This window comes from Dysidea avara, chromosome 8, assembly GCF_963678975.1.
Source record: "Dysidea avara chromosome 8, odDysAvar1.4, whole genome shotgun sequence".
Classification (NCBI taxonomy): domain Eukaryota; kingdom Metazoa; phylum Porifera; class Demospongiae; order Dictyoceratida; family Dysideidae; genus Dysidea; species Dysidea avara.
Genome location: NC_089279.1, coordinates 10,044,535 through 10,057,415, shown reverse-complemented (window position 1 = coordinate 10,057,415; position 12,881 = coordinate 10,044,535). Strand labels below are relative to the sequence as shown.

General features: G+C 37.1%; 1 protein-coding gene and 1 long non-coding RNA gene across 2 annotated transcripts; one reads left to right on the top strand and one right to left on the bottom strand.

The window, feature by feature from the left end:
* Positions 1-2,412: 2,412 nt before the first annotated feature.
* On the bottom strand, positions 2,413-6,567 carry LOC136263132 (uncharacterized). Its single transcript, XR_010704465.1, has 3 exons — positions 6,440-6,567; positions 6,279-6,387; positions 2,413-6,110 (listed from the first exon to the last, which is right to left on the bottom strand). It is a non-coding gene; the product is annotated as an uncharacterized lncRNA (long non-coding RNA).
* On the top strand, positions 6,482-12,533 carry LOC136263131 (NADH dehydrogenase (ubiquinone) complex I, assembly factor 6-like). Its single transcript, XM_066057622.1, has 10 exons — positions 6,482-6,650; positions 9,813-9,912; positions 9,976-10,056; positions 10,111-10,155; positions 10,209-10,265; positions 11,108-11,210; positions 11,744-11,877; positions 12,059-12,160; positions 12,214-12,270; positions 12,322-12,533. The coding sequence occupies exons 1-10, from the start codon at positions 6,574-6,576 to the stop codon at positions 12,448-12,450; spliced, it is 885 nt and encodes a 294-aa protein (XP_065913694.1). The 5' UTR covers positions 6,482-6,573; the 3' UTR covers positions 12,451-12,533.
* The last annotated feature ends 348 nt before the right edge of the window (positions 12,534-12,881 follow it).

Here is a 12,881-nt window from a genome sequence, read left to right as displayed (position 1 = left end):
AATACGGCATGCGGACAGTTTTCAGAACCTTATAGTGTATGCTAATTAATAATTTATAATAATGTTAGCGATTGCCCTCCAACATGACACTTGGAACATCTAGTGATTTGCAGAATCCTTATATATTTGGGTTATTGAATTGTTTCTACTATATTTATTTAAATTCAGACTCGGATGTTATTCTACTATTTGACTTATGTTTGGTAGTAGTCTATGTAATGTTAACTGTACGCAAGTGAATGTTTATTTATTTTCCAGTACCTATTTTGTGAGCAGTCAGACATTCTGTTGTATGTACTTCAGTCAGACATTCTGTTGTATATACTTCAGCAAGGACTCAAGCGAGAGAACTGATTGTTAAAAATGACAGCCAGTCAGCCAACCAAACAATTGATGTTCAGGTGGACAAGTAATTGTTCAATTCAGTTGTGAACATATCTAGTCATAATAGGATTATATTTTTTCCAATAAGCATATGGCTTGGAACTTCTATTTATTGTCCTAGCATTTTGTTGTCTCAAGTGACGTATATTACCACCAGTGTTGGGCAAGTTACTTTTTAAAAGTAACGAGTTACATATTACTTGCAGCTGAACTATTTAGTTAGTTACATATTACCCATAAAATAAAGTAATTGTAGTAATATTACATATTACATTACTTTGTGTCCATAGCCTTAAGCTGTCACGTGTGAAACTACCACCTTATCACGTGACACGATTGCGTTGTTGGACAATGTGCAAGTCTTGATACAAGTAAGTAGCTGGTGAATAAGCCTCACTTAGTAGGCTTCATTACTTCGTTGTGGCTAGGCGTTACTCAGTGGGTTACTAACGAGATTAGTAACTTCGTTACTTTTAGTAATAATATTACGTAATATTAGATTCGTTCAGTACAGTAACTATATTACTTAGGTAACGCGTTACATTTGCAAGTAAAGTAACTTGAGTTATATTACCTGTTTTTATAGCGTATTTCGTTATATTACTTTGTTACCACAAAAGTAATAATATTACGTAACGCATTACTCCCAACACTGATTACCACATTATGTTGTAGAAGACTAACAAGTGGTTCCACCAAGAAATATTTTAGTGCAACTAATTAATATAAATTATACAAGGCACATGGTCTTTATCCATATGCCAGGCCACAGCCACATGCCAGTATGTGGGCTGTAATTTAGTCCTACAAACAATATTCTTATTTGCCCCCTAAAATCTAGGTACCAACAGTTTGAAATTATGATCCCAATACCCAATAACATATACTTGATAATACAGGGCCATCGCATAATGTTTATATTTAAAATTAGACCTACCATCCCATTGAGGATGATCAGCTTATCCAAAGCACAGTAGACAAGTAGTACTAAATATCTCCAGGGAGTTTCCCTCAGAATCAATAACTAGGGATACAATAATAATTAGATCAGCTTGTCGGATATCAGCTGTATACATATTCGTATACAGGTTCGTATACAGGTGTACAAATATCAGTTACTAGTACACATACAAATGTCATGTTATATGAAAATAGTGATTGAATGTATATAATGTATGCACAAGGATTTTCATTTTTGTGAGACTTTTGTTCTGTTCTTCAGTTTACGTTGAGCTTCACTGCATGCTTGAAAGTCTTGCATCTCTTTCTTGCACTTCCTCCAATCTCGTGTCTCTGCATAACAGTCCTGTAGTGCATAGTGGAACTTGGAACATCCAGACTTCTCTATGATCGTGTAGAATGGATCTTCTTCCTCATCTTCTTCTTCAGCTGTTGTTGGGTTCTTATTCTCTGCCATCCTGTCCAGATAACTAACATACTATACAATTCAAAGCTGATTTTGGGGTTTGTTTTTACCCACATTCTTCTAAGGGCACTTACTCTATCATTGATATTATGTTTCAGATTCATCTGCCCGCATTGTTATGTTTCACTGCTTAACTTTGGTTATTATTATGATATCATGCAAGTTTTTAACATTATTCCATCATCTCAATGTTCAGTGATTGTATGAAAGTAATAAACCCACTGCTTGCTTAGCTAGGCACAGGCTAAATTTGTTAGTAGTATAGCAATGGACTTGAAATAATGAAATACTCTAATAGAGCAGTCAACGTATTCTAACAACACAGTTTACTGTTATATGTTGACCTTGCTTTTCATCAGAGTGGCAAAGCCACTGCACTTGTCAGAACAGAACAAATACAAAAATTTGCAGTTACCCAATGACACATTTGGTCTGATACAACTAAATCTATAAATGAAGCAGGGATCCAAGCAATAAAATGTAGTAAAAAAAAAGAAAGAAAAAAAAAAAAAAAAAAAAAAAAAAAAGAATGATAGTATTGCAACATCACAATGTGGGAAAATCTCTATATCTGCACATTATTTTTATAAATTAGAGCTTACGATAAGAAATTTCTGTTGTCCTGCCACAACGTCCTGACAAATCAGAATTGGCCAGACAGTTGCCTAAATTGACTGGACATGTGGAAGATTATTAGTATGGCCTATTTGTGTCCACTATAGCATAGCAAAAGGACCTTATGCCAAATGCTTGATGCAGGGGTAGGTAAAAACAGTGGACCTGGGGACCAAGTCCCATACACTTCACAACATTCTATACTTGTAGGTTCCTCTGCAAGTAGTCTTGCATGGCCAATCCACTTTTTCTTGCATCACGGAATCTCGCACGATGTTTATACCAATTAGAAATTATAAGCGCCGCTGAAAAAGTGTCTAAAGCTAATCCCAGAATATTTGTTTGCACAATGTTTCTAAACTTTAGTAGCTAGGTGACATAATAGACTAGTATGCTCATTGTGTAGCAGGCGAGCAATTAGTTGACTAGCTAAGCCGAGCTAAACAAGTTCCAGCAGCTCTTCATACATCATGGTACATTTGCACAATTTTCATAAACTACTCTAAAGCTAGGCGGCATAATAGACTAGTATGTTTACTGTGCAGCAAGCAGTGGCCTATAAATGTAGTCAGCTTCAGACACTTTTTCAGAGGCACTTATAATTTCTAATTGGTGTAAACATCGTGTGACGCCGTGAGGGGGAGGGGGGAAGTGGATTGGCCATGCAGGACTACTTGCAGAGGTACCTAGTACAAGTATAGAATACTGTGAAGCGTATAAAATTCCAAGCAGAAGTGGATTTCCACAGGTTCCCTGGTCCCGGGTCCTTGGTCCCCAGATCCACTGTTTTTACCTACCCTTGCTGCAGCTGTTATGTGTTTACAGTACACCAGAGGGTTGGCATTGGTACATTTGTGATCACTCCCTTGGGTTGTAAGAATGTATACTATCTCCTAGCAACCAAGTGACTGTTATTACTACAGACATGCCACCTCAGCCCTTAGGCTCCCTCCTTATGCTTTGATGGGACACTGTGTCCAGATAAATTACATTATGGTCAGACATCTATGTAATTTGACCAGATTTTGTCCAGTGCTCAGACGTTTTCATAAGCTCTGTTATTTCAATACCAAAGTAGGGATTTTCCCACATACTACAGTAGGACCTCCATTATCCGAACACCTGTGTGCCAGTTCAATCATAAAAGTGTTCAGATAAGTGAATTTGTTTGAAGCCCATTCATTTATATACACTACTCTAATAGAAAAATGATGAAATACTATAATAGAGCAGTCACTTATACTGTTCTGATAATCGAGGGTTCGGATAATCAAGATTCAGATAATCGAGATTCTACTGTATATTGTTTTGAATTATAGCCTGGGAAATTATTTCCTTCAAGCAGATTTTCACCCTGATCACTGAACAATACCAGCAACTATACAAGACTGGTAATTATATACACCACCAGCAGCCATGTATTTACACTGTATCTTTAGCAAGTAATATGGATTCGGAAAGTAATAAAACAGTTTCACGTTGTGGTTAATTGCATCGTTGTCTATACTAGGCATTTATCTCAGACCTGGTGTTTAGTAGTCAAAACCCTGCATTTGTGTATATTGTAAGCTCTATATCCCTGGTGACTCAGAAACTTATATGGGACTGGCCGTCAATTGAAGCAATATGGACAGTCATAATACCATCAATCAAATATCAGGAAGTTTGGCTCAAATATAGAGATTTGTGGTAGCTGCAACAACAAATAGACAAAATTAATCTTTGAATTTAGCATTAATTTGATGGGCAACAGTTCATGCTGCTATGAATGCTATTAGAATTAAAAAAAAATCTTTTAAATAACAGGTCCTAATGGCACTCCCTTCCACCCTCACATCTCTATGAAAAACTAACATAATTTTTTTTTCTTTTATTTCAAAACAAAACACCTACAGAAAAGAGTTTATGAGAACTTACAGATTGGAGTGTATATGCTAAGTGCAGAGGCACCTGAAGTGGGGTTCCATCACCCATACCCACCCAGTCCGTTTCTTCACTTTGTGCGAGCACCACACAAGCACGGACTAGCAAATCTAACAGAAGCAAAGCAGAGACAGGACCTCACAAACTGTGTGGCCTCCAACAATGACCATTTCCACTTGATGGCCAAACAGGCAGAAAAACATCTCAAAAAAAAGGGAAATCACACGATGCATCATTCCACCAACTGACACCACGAGAGGGGTACAGGACCCTTGACGACCTTCAACTGCCTTCAGTGCAAATGCTTCTTCTCAATAGCCTCAGATGTATTCAAGGGTGGATCACCAGTAGTACTGTAAGATGGAGTGTAGGTGGCAATGACACAAACATCAAACAATGCTTCCACCCGGGGCTGCTAAACACCCCAAATTCCAAGATAAGTCCTGAGGCCTGGGTCAGTGTTCCTTATTACAGTAACTTGAAGTCACACCTCTGCTATCAAGAATGGACTACCACAATCTAGTAGCAAAACTGTGATAATTATCGTAAACATGTCACGACATACGAGTGAATACATTAATGTCAGAAATCTCCATACAAACTGTATTGTGAATGATAGCCTCCTTGTGTTGTGGAAATAATGGGCAGATTTTTTTGTCCACTGAGCTTTATTTGGTATACACCACCCTGTTTATTGTTCTTTTGTTGGTACTTGTGAATTTCTAATGTGGATTTTGAGTGACAAGAATTATGAACTAGTATTTGTAATATGTACTTCGTTATGTGTAATGATTTGTTGCTATTGAGCGGTGATGCAACAGCTAGGGGCCAAATCTCTGCAAACTTCTTTCTATGATTTATTTCACCACAGTTTATCTTGAATCCATACACAATAAGTTGTAAATACACTACTTTTTGTTACAGCATAGCTAGCTATAATATAAAAGTATGATTGGCTGGTCTATTAGAACTATCTTACATGGCTGTTGGGTGACGGCTTACTGTCTTGGGAATTTGATCCAAGTTTTCAATACAATTAACAAGAAACATGGACCAGCCGTTACTATTCAGTGGACTGGACTGACTTTTTGCACATTCTATGATTGGAGCGAATGTGACAGTGATATTTAACCAGTGATCAACTTGCCAGTGATGAATATCCTTACAGCAAGCTTGAGGAGCAAGCTAATCTAGCATGGCTATTTCTAGGGGCTTATTGATTAGAATCATAAGCACCACATTCCCTGCAGAATTACTGTATACCAGAGTAGTAAGGAGTGAGTGCTATAGAGCGTAACAAATAGTAGTGAAACTATTAATAGACAGTTCACTGCACATATATTCAGTGGTGGGCTATATTATATATATATAGGCTAGCAATAAATCCAACCATAGAATGTGCAAAAATATATAGTCCAGCATACTGAAGAGTGACAGCTGCATGGAATAGCCTTCCAGTAAATATTGTGAAAATTATACTTTTGCTGGACGCACAAAATGCATATACGTACTAGTATAGAAATAAATGTACAGATCAGGTAATACAGTGGAATGGAACTTCCCTTGAAGTACTCTCCTTGTAAGGGATACTATATAGTTAACTTCCCTATAAAGGACAGTTTCTGATCGAGGTCCTGTTGACCTTTACCAATACAATTGTATCTCTGAAAAAGATGTCTTCCTTATGACAGTAAAAGGCCCAAAAGTGTCCGTTTAGGCTTTAGCAGTCGCACTGTATTACTGGCATCAACCCTTTCTGAACCTGTTGTAATACACAGTGGTTAACGGAGTGACAAACTCTCTTGTGCACCATGTCTATCGTGTATGCATCGTTAGCTACAGATGATACAGTAATAGCCACTTGTAATAATGCCCAATTGTATACTGGAAGTACGGCCTTGCCCAATTGACAGCTTTTAATATCACAAACCTGTTGTCGTCGCTTGCGTCGATCTTCTTTGATAATCTCCAAGCGTTCGTGGTCTAACGCTCTCTTCGCGCTCACAAGGGAAAATATAGCAGCAGGTATTAGCACTCCCCTAACAAAGAACGCACAGAATAATGGACAATATTACGTAATAAGGATCTTACCAAGCGAGGAAAACTGTTCGCATGGAAATATTGAGACGTTTCATATCATTCTAATAAATGCGCTTCCCCCTGTGTTGATGAACGCTAATTGGAATATTGCCATTAACTAGCCTTCATGCACTGGAGTAAGAGGAATGAGGCTGCTGTCAAGATATTGTTTTCCCTCCAAGAGCAACGCTACTCCCATGAGTTACTGTGTGGAGTTGGTGAGGTAAGCTACTTAACCGAAAAGAATTCGAGCACTACGTCTCGTGCAAACCACTTCATTTGTAGTCTAATAATGTCTATAAAGTTAATATAGATGTAATGCAATGTATATTCATTCTCTGCTCAACCAGCTAGCTTCAGATGTTATGTCCGTATTGCAAGAATGCCCAGCCGTAGCTGAGCCTCTCCTGACGTCAGTGAGCTGGGTCGGTGGACCTTTCTGTTATTATTATTATTTGTTTAGTCACAACAACAATGACAAGGTGATTACAAAAGGCTAGGCCTATAGAGGTAATACCTACACAAAATACAAAAGAGATATTACATACACGAAACAATTATAAAATAAAAGCTAAGAACTACAAATTTAATACTTGCTTTACAGAATTGGAATTACATACAGTAGAGGCTATAGTGATTACAGAGACATACAATTCTGAAGGACTACCAGTGTCCTGCACTGACAAATTACAATTAGATACAGAGAGAACAGAATAAGGTATACAATTCCAATAAAACACACTGTTAACAAAAAAGAATGCCTAAAAGTTTAATGAGATTTGTCTACAGCAAGAGAGAATGGGATCTTACAAGTTAATGATTTCGTAAAAAATTGAAGTTCACTTGTTAATAATTAGGTTGATGTGGTAAACCGCTAGAATTACTATCCACTGCTTAGTGTATTTACTTTTTAGTGGACAATATCTACAATTATTATGTTTCTTGATGTTACAAATAAAATGGCTGTTGTAGTGTGGGAAGCGCAAGTCACCAATTTTCTTCATCGTGCAATTGTAATTCAATGATGTATGACCTTCCGGTTCGAACCATCTAACAGAGCAGTCCTTTGTCCTTAGCATACCAAACTTTAGTTATCTCACGTGAGTGAGCATCTTGTTACAAGGAAAATCACAGTGCCTATTATCTGCTAATTATCGGCATGGGATACCCATTATCAGCAGCTGTACTTCCGTGATTGACCAATTATCGGCACAACGTGCAGCTTATTGTGTAACTCTAAGGTGTCTCCTTTGTTCTTTGTGAACTTTTTGTGGGAGTTGCAGTCTTTGGATAACTCCGTTTCACAGAAGTTTTACGAACATGAGGCCAGCTGTTCGAGTAATATTCAGGTTATACGCAAAAGCATACTGGTTTCCAATATATAATTATTTTTAAGTAAGCCATGGAGCACTTTTACAACGTTAATCACTGAATGAAAGCGATTGTAAGAAATGTTTTAGAGGGTACAACAGCCCATTGTGGTACTGGGTAGCCTCCATATACCTTGTAGCTTCTATACAAGTGCCAATAATTGGTACCTGCCAATAACTGGTAACTTGCTGTATGTGACTTGTCATTAGGCAAAGTAGCATTTCACTATATTGTTTATAAATCCAAGCAATTATGGGTATAGGTGAGACATACAGACTATATTGCATACAAATGAGCACATCTGTATGAATTAAAGAAATTTGGTTTGCTTTCGTTGGACAAGCCCTTATTGCATTGCCACAATGTGCTTACTACCTCTTACCTTTATTACAACTGTATCTCTTGTTTCTATGTGTAAAAAGCTACCAACAATATTCATTTTGATTTCCGTGTAACAAAAATGCCACAATAACACAGTTGTTTTGTCACATAATTGTGATTTGTGATATCACATTTCATCATTGTGGATTTTGAATTTGTGTAAGAATTGTGTCATGCAATGCGATAGTCTTTATGGTTAAGAGATGATTAGAGAAGATGGTAGTATGATTCATGAAAAGACTAAAAGACCACAAGTGTGTGTATGTGCGTGTTGATGTATGTAAATGAAACAGCTCACTGCTATCACAATAACACTCACAAGTGGCATGTGCCTTTTCTGGTCTGCCTTCTGCACTTTGCCTTTTCTTTTATCTTCGATTACATGGTCGTCGTCTTCATGTTAATTTTCCATATTGACACTTTTCTTAGAGGAGCATATTTAGATGTAACAAAACTATTTGAAGTATTTGAGCCACTCTAAGAGGGAGTACCAGTAGATCCGTATAGCTGTACTGTACTTATTAAACGATCACATGGGAACATGGCCTTAGACAATCAGAACACACCGTCATGCTCTTACTGCAAATTCACCCCTTAAAGATCTAGCAGCACTTGTTGCAAGTTTTGCTGCAGAAAACTAAACATGGCATTGAACCATGCTCCCTAATGTGAGATTGAGATACTGTAATGTACATGTAGCAGTCCCTGTAATGCTGTAACAAAAAAAAGATAGAAATATTAATTTTTAAAATGAAATAGGGTTTCAGTGATAAAAATAGTGAAACAAGAGATATGAATGATGGTAGCTATGTGGAATAATGTCTACTTTGGCATTAAATAGTAGTCTTGTGCCACCCGCCTCTTCGAATGAAAGTAAAGGTCTGGTGAAATACAGATCACATATCAGTTTTATCACAGAAAATTCTGTGTGCTTTATTAGAGTATTTCAGTATCTATCTTTACTTGAAAATTTTTTAGTACTTGGAGTTTTCTCATCTCACACAAGAGTGAATGTGAGAGAGAAGGGAAGAAAAATAAAATAGTTTGAAGCTAATTTTGCCATATATGTATAGCATTGTAGCAGCAAAGTAGCTTAGAAATAGCCTTTTAGTTTGAACACACAGCTGAAGTGTAGATGTGTAACAAAATTAATACAATAGTTCTCAAGTTACCTTTGTTTCTATGAATTGGGACAAAAGTGTTCAAGTAGTAAGCAAATTTGCTCAGGTAAATGATACCCATTGTTTTATATGCAAAGTTTCATTCAATTACTCTAAAAGAACACACACTGGTGATAAAATACTCTAATTGAACGTTCACCTTTTGTGTTCAGATAATTGATGTGTTTGGATAGACTGTATTAGTCATGCACCATCTAACAAAACTAATCACAGTTGTTAAAAGTTGAGATTTAGGGGTAGATGAATGTGAAATGCTTCTGTCCCTTTGTGTTATTAGAACAGTCATGCATAAGATAGTCGATGCCAGGTTTTAAAATAAGACTGCCTCATTATAGAGGTCATGTAGATATATTTTATGCTTTTAATAAGTGACCATAGTTCATAGGAACCCTACTAGTGGGACTTTGTTGTAGGTTGCTTTACTAAAGCATAGGGTATTTTGTTATTCATAGGAAACATGACTATGAGCATTATTTGTGTGGACTGTTGACCCCTGGTGGAGTGAGGGACACCGTATTTGCTCTCCGAGCGTTTAATGTGGAGACATCTCAGGTATGCATGCACACAACGCAGGCTCCCTGTACATGTGCAGTTGCTATTGTTTATTCCCTTTAGATAAGAGACTCTGTGACAGAAAAACACATCGGAAAAATGAGACTGCAGTTTTGGAGGGATACTATTGACAGCATTTTCAAAGTTACTAATATTATTTTGTTTACATAAAGTAATGTTCTGAAATCTTTGAACCAGAATGGAAGCCCTCCAGAACATCCTGTTGCTATGGCACTGGCTCATGTGAGTTTTGTGTTTATGGTTATGCATCTGCTACTATTAATAGAACTTGCTAGGTGACCAAACATAGAAAACTATCCAAACTGTGGTTTACTAGACTGCTGAATGCCAGGGTAAGTTAATGAGTGATGTTATGGAATTGTGTGAGTGTATTTATCAGTATCATTGAAGTAACCGAAGCAGCTGCTTTAGTTTTAAAAATACTCTAATAGAGCAGTCACTTATACTAGATGTATCTTCTTATCTTCTAATTTAATGTGGCCATTCCTTTGTTTAATCTGTTAGCTGTGGTATAGAAGTTGCTAGAGGGATTGTCTGCAGAGTAAAACTGATGGGACATTAGCAATAACAGACTTAGCCCTTAAAATAATTATGTACATTGTTTAATAGCTGCTTTTTTTATGGGGCCAACTTTCCTAATCCCTAGATTCAGTGCTGTTATGCTGACAAAACATTTGTCACAGTACTCCTGAAAATTAGATGTAAGATGTGTCTTGTTTTTGTATACACACAAAAGCACATATGTGTACGTGCATGAGTGCGCATGTGTGTGTGTGTGTGTGTGTGCACTTGTTTCTGTGAGTACAATTGTGTGAGTTTTTGCATAGTGTGTTTGTGTGTGCGCGCACGCGCGCGCATGTGTGTGTGTTTAGTATGTGCAGTTTACCCAGTGGTGTAATGCACATGCACATTTTTGATTATTCTTTGCAAATCCAATCATCAATGTCTTCAGTCATATGACTCAAAACTCAGCTTGTGAGGCTTGCTTTTGAGTTCTCTGAAGTGTTTGGTTCTCTATCATTTCATGTAACATGTATAGTGCTTTTTCCATGTACTATATACATTTATCATGTTATGGTGCCATATGGTCTAATATAAATTCCTCTCTACTTGTTGAATAGATCTATAAATAATGTGTAGACTATAGGGTAGATATTGTAATGTTGTTTACTAGGAACACAATTTGGAGGATCATCCTTTCCACTACACACGAGAAATAGAGGAATATGCTGAGAACACAAATGGAGCACTTCTATACCTCACACTAGAGTGCTTTGGTATGTGGCAACAGTCCCTACTGTGTTGTGTATATGGGTAGAGGGAGTTGAGTTGGTATTAGATAAATAGTGTGAAGACTTCATTGAAAATGTTTGTACTTGGATTGGTAACTTTCTCAGTAACTTTCTATAAGGAATTGTGTAGGTTTCTTTAGTACATTGACTATTTCCTGGAATGTTGTTACAATGTTATTCAATGCTGTTCCTGGAACTAGTAACCCATTTGGAATCCTTGTATGGCCAAATGTGTTGATCAGTTAGGTTATGTTAGAAGCCATTTGTTGAGTAGTGGGGAATTCTAAGGGACTTTTTTGTGGCTAACATCTTGACTGATTTATTGCTGTATCATGCTGTGTCAAGATGCCCTGTGTGTGACCAAGTGTCTATCTACAATAACTAACTTTATTGGGTTATGGTCTGAGGTTAAAATATCAGCAGTTTTAGTGAAGATATGCATTGAATTCTTACCATGGTGGCCTACCTGAATTAAACTTTCCTGTGGTATCCTATGTTTTGATTGTTTTCTCTATTAGGTGTTCAGGACGTCACTGCAGACCATGCTGCTAGTCACCTTGGTAAGGCAGAGACGATTGTCACATTACTGAGAGCTGCATCTTATTATCGATCATGTCGTAGAGTGTGTATACCAATGGATGTACTTATGAGGGTAAGACATGAGTATAGTCATACTGGAACACCAACATTGCAAACATCATGTAACTCATTTACAGGAGGTCTATTTTTAGACCACATAATACTTTTTAAAAAATCGAGTTACCACCATTACTGTTTTGTTAGTGGTAGTTGAATTAGGTTATCAGTGTGTATGTTGCCATATGTCTTCACAGCATGGTGCATCTCAGGAGGATTTTGTACGAGGAGAATTGACACCAGCTTTGAAAGAAGCTACCTTTGACTTTGCCAGTTTGGCTAACACTCACTTGCTAAAGGTATTCTTCCCCACACATTTGTGTGTGCTACTGTTGTGATATTGTGGTGTTAGGCACAGTCACTTCGTGGTCAGATCCCTTCTAACAGTATACCAGCTTTTCTTCCAGCTGTGAGTGTTATGATGCCATTGTGTATTTTGTATATTTTATTTTCCTATTAGGTTGCTTGTGAAAGTTTCCTAGCCAGAATCAGGAAGCTTGACTTTAACTTGTTTGATCCAAGACTGACAACAAGAAACTCTCTTCTACCATTAACGTTGCTAAGAAAGTCTTGGATGAGAAAATTTTGAGTATTGATTTATGAATAATTATAACAAATTGCATGTTCTCATTACTTGAAATAAGTGAACACAAATGCTAGATTACAGTGTCAAAACATATAGTTGGGATTAATTAATCTACATTTTGTAACTTGAAGTCTGGTATGCATTTTATCTGAATAAATTTCTATCAAAACTACAATTGGACATCATGTCTAACTAAAATGGAACATCAATTTGTGACTGGATTTGCAAAAGGGGGTCTTCTACACACATCAAATCCTACACATTTGGAAAGCCATAACTTTGTGTTCAAGGAATGTAGAAATTTTCTCCAGCCATTAAGCTAGCTATGTTGGCAGTCACTTCTGACCAAAGTTCAGATCAACACTGAACTACTTCCAATCCAAAGTTATAAATTGTCAAAGGTGGTAAATTCGGGCCCTCGGGTAAATTAGATC